At 50.4% G+C, this 16,310-nt stretch overlaps 1 protein-coding gene across 18 annotated transcripts in view; it reads left to right on the top strand.

Annotated features, from left to right (window-relative positions):
- Nucleotides 1-15,034, top strand: part of HMBOX1 (homeobox containing 1) — a 221,710-nt gene extending 206,676 nt beyond the window's left edge. For 3 of the 18 annotated variants that reach the window (XM_036312090.1, XM_036312093.1, XM_036312095.1), the window contains 4 exons: nucleotides 1,514-1,609; nucleotides 2,466-2,560; nucleotides 2,799-2,870; nucleotides 4,415-15,034. In XM_036312090.1, the coding sequence (XP_036167983.1) occupies nucleotides 1,514-1,609; nucleotides 2,466-2,560; nucleotides 2,799-2,870; nucleotides 4,415-4,552 (401 nt within the window). In that variant the 3' untranslated portion in view covers nucleotides 4,553-15,034. Of the gene's footprint in view, nucleotides 1-1,513; nucleotides 1,610-2,465; nucleotides 2,561-2,798; nucleotides 2,904-4,414 lie in introns of all 18 variants that reach the window. The other 15 variants (XM_036312092.1, XM_036312091.1, XM_036312103.1 and 12 more) reach the window with 15 other exon arrangements.
- Nucleotides 15,035-16,310: the final 1,276 nt, after the last annotated feature.

The following is a 16,310-nucleotide window of genomic DNA, read 5'->3' as shown; positions in this document are numbered from 1 at the left end:
TCCAAAAAATAGCATAAATGTATCAATTCCAATATAGTTTAAATATTTAATCAGCGTTTGTTAATAAAAATATTGGCATAGATTTGTTTAACAATTGTAAATTGTATAATTTACAACTGAAGAGAGAACTGTGTTTGGAGTTGGCTTTGGGAGGACTTCTGCTCAGCCAGGAGGGACTGGGGGATTTTATTCTGAGGTCCTGCCCTCATGCAAGTCAGCAGAGCCACTTAAACACACTCGTCCTTTCTTCCAGGTGCTAAGATAGTCCACATTTTACAGTTTTTGTTACCAGAAATCATTCAGTTATGACAATCCAATTGATCTCCATTTGGCCCATTAATGTGATTGGCTTAAAGGCTATAAATTAAAGTATAAATGCTTAATAATAATAAAATAGTAATTTATTCTCCCTTAGCTAGAAGCCTGACTGCTTAAAAGTCCAGAGCTTACAAACTCAGCTCCAACATCATCTAAAAGTCCCATCCCTAAAGCTGTGGGAACTCCGACCCTTCCTGGAAAGCACATTACCCCTAGCTCATCAAGCCCTAACCTGTTTTCTGGTGTCTCCACCCACGTGGATTAAAAGCTGAGACAGGAAAGGACAGGGTGGGAGGGGAAGGTGCAGGTGGGTCCTCGTTGGCAAGCATGGTGCTGTCCCTAAGAAGGCACATTTGATAGCAAAGAAGATAATAAATCTGCGTGGCAGCATAGTTACAGTAACGGATGACTAAGTAACTTTTAGTCTCCAAGAAAACATGAGACAGCAGGTAACTAGTTAGTGTAAGATCTGAAAGACGTACGTAAACCAGCTGTCTGGAAACCTGCTAAGGAACAGCACATTCATCTAGAACAGCGGTTCTCAACCTGTGGGTCGCGACCCCTTTGGGGGTTGAACGACCCTTTCACAGGGGTCGCCTAAGACCATCGGAAAACACATATATAATTACATATTGTTTTTGTGATTAATCACTATGCTTTAATTATGTTCAATTTGTAACAATGAAAATACATCCTGCATATCAGATATTTACATTACGATTCGTAACAGTAGCAAAATTACAGTTATGAAGTAGCAACAAAATTAATTTTATAGTTGGGGGTCACCACAACATGAGGAACTGTATTAAAGGGTTGCGGCATTAGGAAGGTTGAGAACCACTGATCTAGAATGATGCTAATTAAATGAAGCCTCTGTGTGCTCTCCTGTGAACATCAGCCCTAGCAGACTGACCTGTGAGATCCTTTAGGATTGTATTAATGCTGGAATTCTTTAAGATTGCATGGCTTTCTGAATTAAGGCATTTTATGTTCTTAGTTGCTATTTGTGTCTTTATTCAATAATAATTTGAGTATGAACACTGTACTAGGTTTGCAAAAAAAACAAAACAAAAAACCCTGTATCTGTTATTTCAACAATAAATACAATCAAAAGAACTTTTAAAAAAGAAAAGTATTCTTCCTTAAAACTAGTCTCAGATATAGGTTATCTGAATTTTATTACATGCATTCACAGGCAAAAAGCTGTCAGACCTGGAGCGAGTTACCTCCCTGAAAGTGTATAATTGGTTTGCCAACAGGCGGAAGGAGATCAAGAGGAGAGCCAATATCGGTAATGTATCAGGGAGGCTGCCTCTCCTCCCGGGCGGCTAACACTGCCTATTGTAAGTGGGACTTCAGTTTAGAACTGCAGGTCTAAAGTACCCCACATTTTAAACCTAATAAGAATTGCCTTATGTTTTTCTTCATTGTATTTTTAATAACCCAGTTAGTATTATTTAAAGTATTTGTGTTATAATAATAATGCCCTTATTATCTCTAAAACTCATTATTCTTAATGTTCTAGACTCTAGAAGGAGACATGGTCTCTGAGCAGTTACTTCTGTGGTGCATGTTAAAGATACTTGTAAGGTCTGGAGAGAGGGAATGTGATACCCCGGCTTCTTTGTTATTACTGGGTTATGACCTCAGTATTAAGGAACATCTGATTATTAGAGTTCGAATGAAAGAATCTTAGACAGGGAACATAGCAAAAGGCAGAGATTTCAAAAAGAAGGGAGCATTTAAGAATTGATGAGCTTATGGCGGGGAGGGGAGTGGTTTTGAGCTTCTAAAACTGTATTTCATTTTAAACTTACTCCCTCTTCATCATTACAAATCTCAAACACTTTAACGAACCCCAAGATAGGAGGTCCGTGTTATTAGTTGGTAAGTATCAGTTAAGCACCTAACAGTCAACCACACAAACGCAGCCCACACAGCAGCAGGGTCCCAGAATGCACACGTGTCCTTCCCCTGACCTCCGTGCCCTGAACTCCATCTGTCTGCAATTTAAAAGAAACAGAACATAGGGAATCTAGGTTCTTGTTTAATGACTTTCTAATTCCTCAACACGAAAATTAGTTCAGCATTTAGGTCATTATGATGCTGTAACAGATAATTTAGGGATCTATTTGCTTTTTTCGAAGAAGCAGCAATCCTGGAGAGTCATGGGATAGATGTACAGAGTCCAGGGGGCCATTCCAACAGTGACGATGTCGACGGCAATGACTACTCAGAACAGGTAAGTGGCTGAGCAGAGGATCAGGGTTACAGAGCGGGTGGGAGAGTGTGACAGCTCAGTTCTGTGGTGCGTGTGGTTTGGGTGGGGAAGAGGAGACAGTCTGATGTCCCTCCACACGGTACTCGCGTGTCTAGTTGGATTTTTGTGTAATTAGAAAGGAATGTGGTAAGATTCAGTTGTCCTGTTGAATTTGTGAGAAATCGCTATTCACCCACATGGATTTATTGTCATACAACAGGATACTTGGCAAGTACGCAATGGGGAGGAGGAGGAGGGAAGAAGTTCAGAGGGAGTCAGAGAAGCAGAGAAGGTAGAAGAAGAGAGGAGGATCTGATCCAAACAAGCAAGTTACACCATTCACCACACACACACTCACTGTTTGAGAAACACTAGGGGCTGCTGGGTAGCTGTACCCACGCCTAAGCACCACGATGGTGATGGCGCACAGTGGAAGGCCCCACCCCCGCGCCCCATCGCAGTGGGAACCGTGTGCTGAGATCAGTGGTTCTTCCAGAGTCTCCGGCACATTGACACACACACCCTCTCATAAATGCATGTCCTGAACCTCACCCAACTTATTCTTCATTGCCTGGGGGCAGAAATATATTTAACTGTAGCCACTGGATGGAAAAAGTCAGTAACTAAGGATGTGGGAAGTTCCCCGCCCCCCATATCTGTTGACAGATTTCATTTACATTTTTATAGGATTTGAAATTCATTTCCATTTGGAATGTGGTCTCTTCTCCTGGACCACAGGAAGGAAACTTTCCTATGGCGTATGCCCCTCCCTTGCTCCTCAGCCAGCTCTTAAATCCTGCCCACTGTGCTCCTTCTGCCTCCAGAGTCACAGCCTGTTCACAGACACTGTGATGATACCTGCCTTTCCATGCCCAACCCTTTCACCACCTAAGACCAATCCATGAGAAAGAGAATGAAACCACCCGTACTTTCCCCGGGAACCTGTTCCTCTCTGGGCTCCACATCGTAGCTCCACATTTCCCCTAGAGAGTGTTTGGAAGTCTTCCTCATTGGAAACATTCCTGGTAGCTTCCTCTACGGTGTAGAAGGGTCATTTCCACCTTTTTTCCAGATGCCCTAAGGGCAGCATATCCCACCCTTTTGTCCCCTGAAGGGACAGACCCTCCCCAAAGTTCTTTGATGCAGATTTCCCCTGAAGGAAACCTACCCCTTATTTGTAACCCGTGTTCAATGCCACAAATGCAAGGCCAGTTTCCTCCCCAGCTCTACTGTTCACACCTCAGTGTGGGAAGGGAGCTTCGCACTCCAGCTAAGGTGGCCACGCTTCCCGCACAGCAGGAGGGCGCTGCACACGCTCCCAGAGCTGTCCCACAGCGACACTTCCGTGCTGTTGTCATCAAGAAGTGGTTATTTTTTTACAAAAGTGCAATTTTATCCATAAGATGTTGGTGTCTAACTTCCTGTCTAGTTCTCTCAGTTCAGTGGAGAGATACCATGAATTCTAATAATCCATTTGTAAGAGCACCATCCAGGATTTAATAGCTCACTATCATGGCCTTCAGTGACTAGTGCTCTGTTTTTTGCAAAACTAGAATAAGGCAGATTTGATTATCATCACCAGCAATCTTCCTGAAAGAAAGAATCAATGCACAGCAAGAAAAATCTTGTTTGTTGAATCCTAAAACTCTCACCCCGAAATCTCTGGACTATCCATTCAGTGTCTACTTAAATGCATTTCGCCCCACTCGGTCTTGAGCCCCTCCCCTTCTCTCCTCCGCCTCCAGCCGCTCTGCCTCCCCTTGCCCAGCATGCCTTTCTGTGAGCTGGAGATTGTCCCAGTCCTCTAACGTGTGTTTCTTATCCCTGCACGTCTAGGATGACAGCACTAGCCATAGTGACCACCAGGACCCCATCTCACTAGCTGTGGAAATGGCAGCCGTCAACCACACGATCTTGGCATTGGCCCGACAAGGAGCCAACGAAATCAAGACAGAGGCCCTGGATGACGACTGACTGGGGAGGGCGACCGTGAGAGTAACTTAGTTTAGACGTAGCACCTTAGCAGACTTTCCTCGGTCCTTAACACGTGTTCTCACAGTATAACTTGCAGTTTCTTGTATGTCAGTTAGCCGTTAGGGTCTTCTTGTTCTGTGAAGATGGCATGGTGCCCTCAGCCTTTGCATATACTCTCTCAGTATTAATTCCCAGTAAATAATAAGCAACCAACCAACCACACTTCCCTCTCCTGGCCCCAAGGCTAGAAATTTCGCTGCTCCGTCTTAGCATTCCAAGAAAGTGCTTCCAGGTATTTCGATAGCCCTCCGGGCCTCAGACACTAGGCTACATGCAAACCGCGGGTGCCGTAGATCCCTGTCCCACCGTCTGTCCCCCTTCCCTCCTCGGCTGATAGGATGCAGGCTGAGGCAGTGTGGCCCGGGACTGACGGCCCAGGTGGGGAGTGTCCACAGTGAAAGGAGCACTAGAGTCCCACCTCACGGTGGGGGTCCCTGATTTCTAGCTTCAACAAGCCGTGCCTCACAACAGTCACCCTGGGGCTGGCAATGCCTGTCCGGGCTGTGCTGGGCCTGCAGCGGGAGAGCCCCAGCTCAGATTGAGGTGATGGTAACATGCCTGACAGACATCCAGTCCTCTCACAGCTGTGTGACTCAGTAGATAAAATACTGCCTTCTGCCTTTGGGACCATGATTAAAACAAACAAAAAAAGACAAAAATAGAAGTCACTTAAAAACACCCCCAGCTTGAGAGGCCCTGGGAAGCAACATGAGCTGAATGTGTGTGGAGGCCACGTCCAGCTCAGAACCACTGTCTGTCAGGCGTGGCACGGCCTCGCCTGTCTGGAAAGTGCCGGAGTCGTCAGGAGCTGCTTTGCCTCCTGTGTCCCCTTCCCTGCCGCCAAAAAAGTCTTTCAAGGACGAAGCTAAGGTCAAAAATGAGTGAACAAACTTCCAGGCTTTGTGTCCAGCACCTGGAGCCCCCTCGATGTGAGGGGTTTAGAGGACTTTACGGTGGGTGTTGCTGACTGACTTTCACAGACGCTAACTTCCCGACACAGGAGCAGGAAAAACAGGACGTTTGCCGCTTAGGCGGTGGGTCTGCGTGACATGACGGGTGTGACTGCTTTGGTGTTCTCTTTACTCTGTCCTTGGAGCCGTGTGAAAAGCTGTATTGCTACAGGCAATTTATTTAATAATTGGAAGCCATATTGATAATGGATGTGGTAATATTTGTAAAGTTTAATCTTCTTTAAGCAGCAGTAACCTAATGGAATTTTTTTCCTTGATCACATATGTAGCACTTTTGTTACTTCTTAAAGATATTTATATTTGATAAATCTTTTTTTCATTTTGAGAACTCAAAATACCAAACAGTGAACTTGGCGTTATAAAGTCACCCTGTGATCACCTTGTCATCTAGTAGCAAAAATGATGAACTATTCATGCATCGAAGAAAATTACATCTGCTGGCCCTGTATGAAAATGATCTCTCAGCATCCCGATTAAATGACACACTGTCACTGCGGTAAGGAAACGGCCCTCCCCTCGGGTGTCAGCGGAGGGCATGTCTGAGAGGGGCAGCGCCGGCTGCTCTCGCCTGGTCCACCTCTCCTTCCTGCGGACAATGGGGCCTGTGTAAGGGGACTGTGGGACCTTTTGTCCATTACCTGAAAACGACTTCTAAGATAAAAGAAGGTGCCATTTCCTTACCCCCCCCCCCCCCCCGCAAATGTATTCAACTTAAAACCATTGAGAGAGTGAGACTTACTGACCGACCTTTTTCTCTTTCTCGTTAGCGAGATACTGCATGTCCGCCAGTCTTTCGCTGGTCTAACTCCACTGTAGGCACGTGCTGACGCCACCAGCTCTTGTCTGTGAGCCCCGCTTACGTCAGTGTGAGCCAGCCTCTGTGCGGGCGTCACAGTGCCACTGTGTGGGTCTGTGACTTAAGGAGCTGTCAACAGGGCCTGGCCTGCTCTTGTCCGTGGATTTCAGGGGGAAATGTATATACTTTTTCACTTCCAAGAATTGAAGTAGAATGGAGTAGCCTTTTCTGTTTTACTGTGTTACTTGAACCAACAGATTGAAGAGTAGCATTTGTTATTCTCAGGAATGATCCCCCCTCGTTTTCTTCTTGCTGTGTTTGACTTTTCGTTTGGATTAGGAGATTGTGTTATCTTTCTTTCCTTTTGTATGACTTAGAAGAACTATAACTTGTATCTTTCCATTTCTGTGGAATTTTGTTGGCTTATTCTAGGCTGAATCAGAAAAAAAGTGGGGGGGGGGGTGGGAAATACACTGTCTGACAAGCCACATCCATGACTGATTATTGTAAGGATATTATTATCATTGATCGCTTCCTTATGATGGGATTGCTCGTCTTGTATCGTTAGTTAGTTCTTGCTGGTCTTTTTAAGGAAACAGACTCGAACTGTTAAGACAACTTCAGTTTCTAAAGAACTACAGTGATTGCCAGAAAGGAGCTGAAAGGTTTCATTGTTTGAAGACCTTTAAGGAAGGGGGAAAGACAAAGAAGAAAGAAAGGAGAGTGAGTATCCAGAGGCAGTGCCGCCCTGTCTGGGATCTGGCGAAGGAAGGACTGTGCCCCCACTGTGGGCGCCATCGGGCAGACTCCATGGGAGCGGGAGGGCTGCTGGCTGGCTCTTACCCTGCCTTACGTGCTCGTGCTCCTCACCAGGAGTAGACGTTTAGTTCTCTGGGGCCTATTGTTTTTTTTGTTTGTTACCAGGTTCGGTTCCACTCTCTTGTCCAAGTTACCTTAGTTATTATAATGGCATATGGAGTTGCCACTAATTTGTAATATTTTTGGATGGTAATACTTTTTCTGAAGTTTTTTTTTAGGTTTGAGATGTGATATTAAAGTAGAAACCCTAAACTGAAGGGAATAGCTGGGCTCTTAAAGAACCCCCTGCTGTTCCCGTGCTCATCCCGTCTCTCTCCTCTCCCTTCATGGTGGGCCTTCTCCAGGGCTAATCTCTCTGTGTGAGGAAGATCAGAAGGCAGGGGGCGGGGGGCTTGCCCAGTTCATGTAACTTGTCTGTGTTATTGTTTTAAGACTTCATCAAATTACTGTGGTCACATGGATACACGTCCTTCCTAAAACAGAGCCTTACAAAGGGACCTTTTAACGATGGACCATCCTAATGAGATTGCCTCTCCGTCAATAACTCTGATGTTCTGTGACGGCCAGGGAGAACATCCAGTCCACTCTTACCTGAGACGGCTAGTGCAGCGAGGACCAAATAGCGTCTTGGGGCAGAGGAGTGTGGTCACCGTCCACCTGCCTGTGGAATCTGGTTCCTGCACATTGCCACTAGTGGGACCGCCCTGCCGCCACATTCCCATACCCGTTCGCAGAAAGGAAGGCCTGGAGCGGGAAGACCCTGAAGGGCACCTTTACTCAGCTCCGTAGAGGTGACCCCCGAAAAAGATGTGGATGAGGAAAAGCTCATACACATGACGTGTGCAGACCAGGACTCCAGTCGGGTGGACGGCAGGCGGACCAGGCATCCAGGTCATTTTACCTCAGAGGGGACGATTCGTTTCTGCGTTTGGCCTTTGTCTCTCTAAATTTCTCTTGGATCCCAACCTTCAGGCATCAGGTGTAACTACTCTCCTTTCATCAGGACCTCCGGTCACATCCTTTCGTCTGAAAGCAGCTCTTCCGTTGCCTCAGCTCCAGCACGGAGCTTCATCGCGGGCTTCCTGGCTGGAGCTGGTTTCCAGGGCAGGAGTGCGGCGCATCTCCATACGACACTCCTCCTGCCTCTCAGCCCATTTTTTTTTGACCAGCTACATTCTCTCTGCCCATAACAGTGGAAATAATCCATTTTTTCATAAATAATCTCCCACTCCTGTCCTAAAAATGTGAACTTCAAGTCCTTTCTCTTTGTTCTGAAAGGTTTGGTAAGAAGCACTCTTCCCATTTAGCTCATGTCTCTACCCCGCCCCTCCCCTTATTTTTTACAGAAGACCACCAGAGTATTTTTCCCCAGTGAGTCTCACAGATTCTTAGGCAATAATTGTCTTGTTGGTGATCTGTGCTTGGCAGCACGTCCACCGAGTAGCTCTGACCCTCTGCTGTGTGTTGGTTTTCCGTGTTACTCTTGCCTGTGATTTAAGTCTCATGTCATTTTGTTGTTGTTGTATTAGTGACGTTTCACTACTGCATTCGTCAGGGCTGCGCTGAGCTCAGCCAGATCCACGGATAGCTTTACTGAGCCGGCTCTGTCGGGATTTCCCACATGGACGCCGGGCATGTTGGCCAGTTCCTACTGGTGGTGTCCTTGTGGGTGTCGGGGTGCTGCAGGAGTGGCTTGCGGGTGGAATTACGCATGTGATACATTCCTTGCTGTGTGCTCGCTAAATATAAATAGCAGGGATGCTTTCTCAGGATTTGGGGATCGGTTGTCAGCCATATTGAATTTGGCAAACTGAGCTGCATGCCCTGAAACCCTTTACTGTCCCTTCATTTCCAGGGTCTAATTTATGTCACCTCGTCAGGCTTGAGTTACCTCGGGGGAAGGTACTGCACCTAAGGAGAACGGAAGGTCTTCCTGGGAGGCAGCCATGCCTGGCCAGGTGTCCAGGGAGGGCCTCCCAGGCAGGGCACGCAGGGCAGGGCCCTTCTCTGTGCTGCGCGCTCCTTACAAGGAGAGATTTCCTTACCACTCTCGGGGGAACTGGGGAGGTGGGAAAGGCTTTCTAGTCATTGAGCATAGGAAGCCATTTGCCGGATACTGAAGCTCCTCTTGCCGCAGGTTGTGCTGGGAAAGGCTGCTCTCAGTTCTCTCTCCCAGCTGAGGCCGAGGTTGGCTCACTGACCTCTGGGCACAGCTTCGTTCATGTCTGTGCACATTCAAAAGCTAGAGAACTGAGAAGTTTCCACATCAGCACCTTTCCTCTTTCTTGGTGGGGAAGAGAAGTAGCAGCAAAAAGAAAGCGAAGGACGTGAGAAACCCAGTTTCCTGTAACATTGGTTTTCTTTTGTGAGCAAGAAGGGGAGGAACAGGGAAGAGAAGGAAAATCCCCTTCTTACCGCCACCCTCGGGGTCCCAGACGTGCATGTCCCTGGACTCCTTTCCATCATTCCTCCTGTGGCATTGGGGCCAGCCGTGAGCAGAACTAAATCTAGCTGATTCCACTGAAGTGAGAGCTAACTGGCACTTTTCACACCAGAGTTTACACACATTTCACACCTCGTCTCATTAGCCAGCTCCCTGAGAACAAGGGGAAGGAGTCCTCTGCGGGCGCTTTGCCTTTCTCTCCCAACACGTCACTTTGGCTTGGCAAGTTCTTGGATCAGTTTGCCCACTGTTGTCCCCTCCGGTGGGTGTCTGTGCCCACGGCATTGCCTGCGTGGGGCAGCAGCCAAGGGCACAGTCACCACCTGCCACACGCTGGCCGAGCAGGGCCTGTGCACACAGCTCGGCAGGCTTCGTGCATCTTAGGATGCCGGCTGCATTTCCATTCTCTCCCTTTAAAATAAAAGTGGCTGTACAGCCATAATTAACTCTCAGATCCACATTGGTGTGCTGTGATCAAACGAAGGTTTGCCTGAATCCTTTCAACTTGTAACCATGGTAATTGAGGGGGTGGCACAGAATGAGTATATAAAAATATGATGACAATTGTTCTGAATGACTGAGTGTCCTCCTGACTGTAATTAGCTGCCTTAGCGAGATGTGGATTGGCATGGTCATAATTAAAAGGGTTTCTGTCCTCCGTGCGATTGAAAGTGGCAGCTCCCCCACCCTGTTCCCTTCAGCACGATGCTCCCCAGAACATTGGGAACCGCAGCTCAGTAAACGAAGTAATGACAGGGTGTCTGTGTCCTCTCTGAAGTGAGAGAGAAGGATTTAGAGATATTTCAGCTTCAAAATGGAAGCCTTTGGTCATGGTTCCCCATTTGATTCTAAGTCTCTGAAGCCTGCCCCTCGCATCAGTCCCAGCCTGCCCACGGCCGTTTGTCAGAATCCCAATTGAGTCGGCCATCGACAGGCCCTCCGGTCCCTCCGTCCCACTTGCCAGCGTCTGCTGCTGGCCTGACCCCAGCCATTTATTGCTTCACCAGCCCCCTAGGATTTTAAAAATGTCCTTGTTACTTGATACTTCCATTGCCATCTCCATCAGAAAGTCATTATCAAATAGGCATTCACATGAGCTAAATAGGGTTTTCCTCATTGAATCACATGACACAGACACATAAGGAGCTAACATACATGGGCTTTAAACAGCTGTGAGGCATGAATGGAATCCTGATATGTGCGATGTCCCGAAGTTACTGGAGCAAAAGGACATGCATGAGTTCCACCAGGCGTCCCCCGTCGCGCTTGCACAGGTTAACCAAGCGCTGTCAGCGGCCCGCGGCCCATCGGGTGGTCCTGACGCTGCACACAGTCCCCTGCCCAACGCTGCCCACTGTTCACACCCGAGGCCTCCCCCTGGGCGGGAGCTGCAGGTCGCGACCCAGCCTTTCTCTAGAGTCTGCTTCCTTTGGCCTCTCCCTCGCCGGCAGAGTCTACTCAGTGCATGATCAAGAGCAAGTCCACACAAAAGCCCCTTGACAAGCTGGTCACCCCAGCAGGGCGGGGCCTGCCTGGCCAGCACACTAAACAGACCAGCCCTTGCTTTTGTTCACAAAGGCTGCTCATCCTCATGCAGCCTTTCCCCCTCTGCACATACCAGAAGGAATCCTAACCCAGTGCTGGTTACTCCAGTTTCGTGAAATGCTGAGGTTGGCTGCAACCCAGACCCCCACTCACACACACACAGCATTTGGAAAAAAGTTCTGCCTTTGGGGCTTTAAAATTTTTGTTCCCTTCGAAATACCTAAAGTCACATGTATAGTTGGGCTAGATCAGGCAAAGCAATGCCATACAAGGTTTTTACTCATTGCTTCTCCCCTGTGAGATCTAAACATGGCTGTCAACCCCACCCGACACAGCACGTGTGAAGTCACTGAGACTTTTCAGTGGGATTTGTCCATCTTCTACAGTTGGGAAGATTGTGGGTATATGACCCCAAAAAGTATCCCATCCCTCCTCTCTTTTCCCAGCTCCTGAAAGATAACTCGCTATTAGATTACAAGAAACTAGAGTAGAGATGCTGCCTTCTAGATGGAAACACTAGCAGAGACATGCAGCCCCCAGAGCCCTGGGCGCCCCTGACGACAGCAGCATTTCCTGAGCGCGCACTGTGCCGGGCACGGCGTGAGGGCTTCCGCTGCCTCACTGAGCCTCGGGCCCTGCCCTGAGCTGGACCCCTTCGTGGAGTCCAGTCCAGTAAAATCTCCGGGTGTTTCCTCCATCTTAGTAGGTGGTATCAGGGAGTGTGCTGCAGTGCTCTGCGTCAGTCCCTGCCTTTGACCTGTTCCATTTTCTCATGGGACAGCTCTGGGCAGTCCTCCAGCACCACGGCATCGGCATCCTTCTGTGCACTTGGTTCCCTCGGACTCCAGACTGTGTCACCCGATGATCTAGACACCGAGCAGGGCAGCAGGAGCGCAGAGCCCTGGGCTGTGCGTCTCCAGGGCGGGGTGGAGGTGTTGCCTGTCACTGGGAGGAATGTCACAGCTGTCTTAGAGCCCCAGTTCCAAGGGGCTGGGGTTCTCGAGCTCTCCTGGGGGTAGCTCCAGTTAAGTGATGCAAGGAAATATTGATCTCTCACACCACCCCGTTTTCTCTGCTCAACTCTTCTCGCGTTTCGGACAGCCTGGCACCTGTCGGCAGCCTGCTTGTTTAACGGGGTCTTGCTAAGCCGTTCCACCTTATTCTGCCGTCCCGTTTGTCACCGTCCAGAGGGCCTGGGCCAGTGCTTGTGTGGACTGGAGGCCCTGCAATCCCAGTGTCCCCATGTCCGCCGGACCCTGGCTCCCTGGGGTCCTCGTGAGCTTGAGTGGCCCGCAAAGCCGCACCCAGCGAAGGGGCCGGCCGCCCAGGGTCTGTGTGGTGGTTCGGCGACTGTTTTCAGGGACATGGCGCCAAGCTCACTGAGGACTCCCTAACTGAAAGTCCATGTTCCCCTCCTCCCTCCCCAACTCTTTTCCTCTCAAAAATAAGTCTTTCTCCAGGGCTGGTCTGTCTCTTCTGATCTGCTCTGTCCTAGGCGTCCATTAAGCCCAAGAGCGTGGAAACCACCCAGGAGCAAGGCCCCAGGGGAGTGGCCTGTGGGAGGTCCCCAGGTCCCCAGGTCAGCTCGGGGGCTGATGGTCCCTGTAACAGGGACCTTGTTTCTTTGGTTGTCAACACAAGGGGAGGAAGGCAGCCACACCTGCCATTTAGGTATCAATCCAGATTGGCATCTTTGGTGGCATTTGGGCACCACTGACATGTTGGTGAGACACTGACTCCTCCCTCCGAAGGAGCACATGGCTCACCAGCCGGACAGACCCAGAACCAGGCTTCCGTTAGCTTCTGCTGCTTCCATCACTTCCAGGCCCAGCTCCGGCCTCAGTCCTGTTTTCTGGCTTCCTGGGAGCACAGCAGCCTCGCCCACTTTGTTTCTTTACTGGAACCAGGAGCCTGGCGTGAACTAGTGAGGGTCGTTTTCCCACTCGGTCATACACTGCAGCTGTTCAGCTGGAAGCAGGGCCTTAGTGCCGCAGTGTGCACAGCAGCCACTCTGGTGACGTGACACCACTGGCTTTCATGCCAGGGCCCTGGAGGGTGGGCGGCTCAGACATGAGAGGGGATGGACCAGGGCGAGCGCGCAGCTGTTGGTTATCTGCCGTGAAACCACACCTCAGTCTGTTAGTGAACCCCTTAGCGCCGCGTCTGAAAGGGGCTCCGCGAACCAAAACCAAAGTTCCGGGCCGCGGGCTCTTCGCTGTTCGCTGGTTTTGCAAAACACTCCTCTCGGAAGGGCCTCTTCTTTCCTGGTCTTTCTTCCCCTTGACAGAGAGCACATCCGTGCAGCACGCACCTCCCCCAGCCCCGCAGCCCGGCGCTGGGCTGCAGAACTCCGAGAGAAAGAAAGGCCACGCCAGCCCAGCCCAGCCCAGACTCCCCCAGGCTGCCAGGCGGACACCGTCCCTGCCAGATGCCAAGAACATCCCTGTTGCCTCCCCTGGAAGAGCCCACAGCCTTCTCTGACTCCCCACGGGCTCCCCTCCATTCCTTGGCCACGGCCACGGTATGTGGTACCTTCTGAGCATGAAGTTCTCTCTGATTTAAGTGCCTAAGCAAGTTACGGACCTCTGGGACCTGCCGGAGGGTCTCAGTGCCCCGCCCCGCCCTCCCCACCTGCACTTCGTCCTCCAGGGAAGGCGTGCTGGCTGCCGTCCAGGGTCCCGGCCTCTGCAGGCAGAACAGCTTGCAAGGGCCCGCGTGGGGCCACCGCGCACCCCATCGGGCGGGCCTGTCACTCCTGTGCTGCTGCTTCAGGGTGTTTCTGTCGATGGGGTCATGGTCTTGGTTCAGAGCGAATGTTGGGGGCCTGCTTAGCAAGGTCTGCAGCTACTGAGTGAAGAAGGTGGGGGAGCAGCAGCTGTCTGTCAGAGTCACGTGATGATGGCTCCAGACACGATGACTCACTTGCCACCATTAGGACTGGGACCCTGGCGCCCCATCCTCTCCTCCTAGACTCAAGGTTCAGAAGAGCCGCGCACAGGGCTCAGGGAGGACTGCACCTGCGGGAAGGGGATCAGAAGCGCGTCTTGAAAGTGAGTGTGAGATTCAGTGTTTGCTTCTTTTCTCAGTCTGACCTGCGCCCGGGCCTTTATTCCTCGGTGGGCGCACGAGATTGTCCTGTGACCCCTGGCTGTTCATACTGGGCACTAAGCAACGCTCACATGGCTTGTTGGTGTGTTAGAAGGTTTTGCAAACTGGAACAATCCATAGCCAGGCACTTTATTTTCATTAATAATCCAACATTTTTGTTCAGACAATATAACATCCCAACCCCTGGGCATCACTTCACACGCAGGGGACCCTTTGCCCGAGGGATTCTTCCGCGTCGGGTGGAGGAGGGCGGCCGATGGATGAAAGTGATGAACGGGGGCTGTTGCCTCGGTGACGTGGCAGTAAGGCCTTCCTGGAGGCCACCAGCCTGGATGCCAGTCGCCGCCCCTCAGCTCTCCAGATGCTATTTTTACAGGTTCTACTGAGTGCTTGTCAATTACCCGGGTTGTAATTGAGAGAGAGATGAATGTAGGGAGAGTGCAGCGAGCGGGGGAACAACAGAGCAATGCAATTAGAGGCAGGAAGAGGCCCGGGTTCCTTCCACTTAACTGGCCTTGAACTCTGCAGCGAGCCGGGTGCTGGGGAGTGATTCCTGGCGGAGTGATGTGCAGGCCGTCGTACCGGCGCTGTAGGTGGGAAGTAGCTGGCACCGCGCGTGAGAGACAGAAAGCGAGCTTGGCCTCCAATGTGACCCGACACCGCGGGCCAGACCCTTGGGCTGCCTGGGAGTCCTTAGCATCCACCAAATACTCGCGTGTCTGCAGGGATGTCCAAGCCTCCCGCCGTGGGGGGGGGGGGGGGGGGGAGGGGGGGGGCGCTCTCCTGTGTCTGAGTCTGTGTTTCCCGCTGGCGTCCCAGTCTGTCCCCACCTGTGCACCATGTGTCCCTGAGGGCGTCGCACCTGTGTCTGAGTCTGCTGTAAGGTGTTCAGTCTACCTCAAGGGGTCACCATGGTCAGCTCCTCCCATAGCCGTCCTCCCCACATGGCCACACACACTGGAATGTATATGTGCCGGGCTCTGCCTTCCCCATCAGTAACCTCCTGTCCCCATCTCTCCTGTAATCACCACAAACTCCTAGTGCAAATTGGATGCTGCTTTAAATGTGAAAACAATTGTTCAAAAGCTATAAAACCTGAATGAAAGCTAAAGCTGAATTTATAAGCCTTGTTGCATATGAGCCAAAAGTGCAAAAAGCTCTATATAATGAACTAACCTGCCACTCGTATAAATATAAATATATATAAATATATTAAAATCAGACTGTTCTACAAAATTGTGTATTTGTATTTTTGTGTACGTACAATTTTCTGCTAAGCAGAAGGAGGATGTAGTATAGGATGCTGTGAGAAGAGATTTGGTTTCATCCTATTTCTTTGTTACTTATTTTTGTTAACATCAGATGCCTGTCTTCGTCTTCTATGTGTATGACACCGTTTGGGAAGCTGCAGTATCCCTCTTCCTTAGTCCAGAGTCCATTAGAGAAGGACAGCTAGGCTCTAGAGAGCTGCCAGGCCGCACTCGGGTAAGTGGACAGAGCCCGGCCTGTGCTGCCCGTGGAGCTGCGCTGGGACCGAGGGCCGGCAGGGCCTGGGGAAGCGAAATCCCACTTCTAGAGATCAGCTTCCAGAACAAGAGATTATCAGATCTGTTTACCAAATTCTCCCGCTCACCCAGAGGGGCAGGGGGCACAGGGCCTCTTAGAAGGGGGTCTGCCTGGCTGTGGTGCCAGCTCATTGGCCGCCCCTGGACCCCTGTCCCTCTGAGTAGTTGCTGCCTTTTTCAGATCAAGTTACCGAAATGCCTCCCTTCTGCTGAGCTGCTGGCGCTTCACCACCCAGCCTCCAGCAGGTTCCCTGAGCATCTCAGAACCCCCTTTCCCGGTGCTAACACACAAGGCGGGGAAAGTGGCTGCCGGTCACGGCCAGAAAGCCCCTTGGGGAGGCCAGGCTGGGAGACAAGCTCCAGGTGCCCAGGGCAGCCAGCCTTTCCTCAGGAAGGAGTCCCACAGCCCTGGGCCGCTGATCCCGCTGCCCACACCTCAGCCCCACGCGGT

The sequence above is a fragment of the Myotis myotis genome, unplaced genomic scaffold (assembly GCF_014108235.1).
Source record: "Myotis myotis isolate mMyoMyo1 unplaced genomic scaffold, mMyoMyo1.p scaffold_m19_p_6, whole genome shotgun sequence".
NCBI classification, from domain to species: domain Eukaryota; kingdom Metazoa; phylum Chordata; class Mammalia; order Chiroptera; family Vespertilionidae; genus Myotis; species Myotis myotis.
Note: the sequence above shows the minus strand (reverse complement) of the source record. Positions and strands in the feature narration are given on the sequence as shown.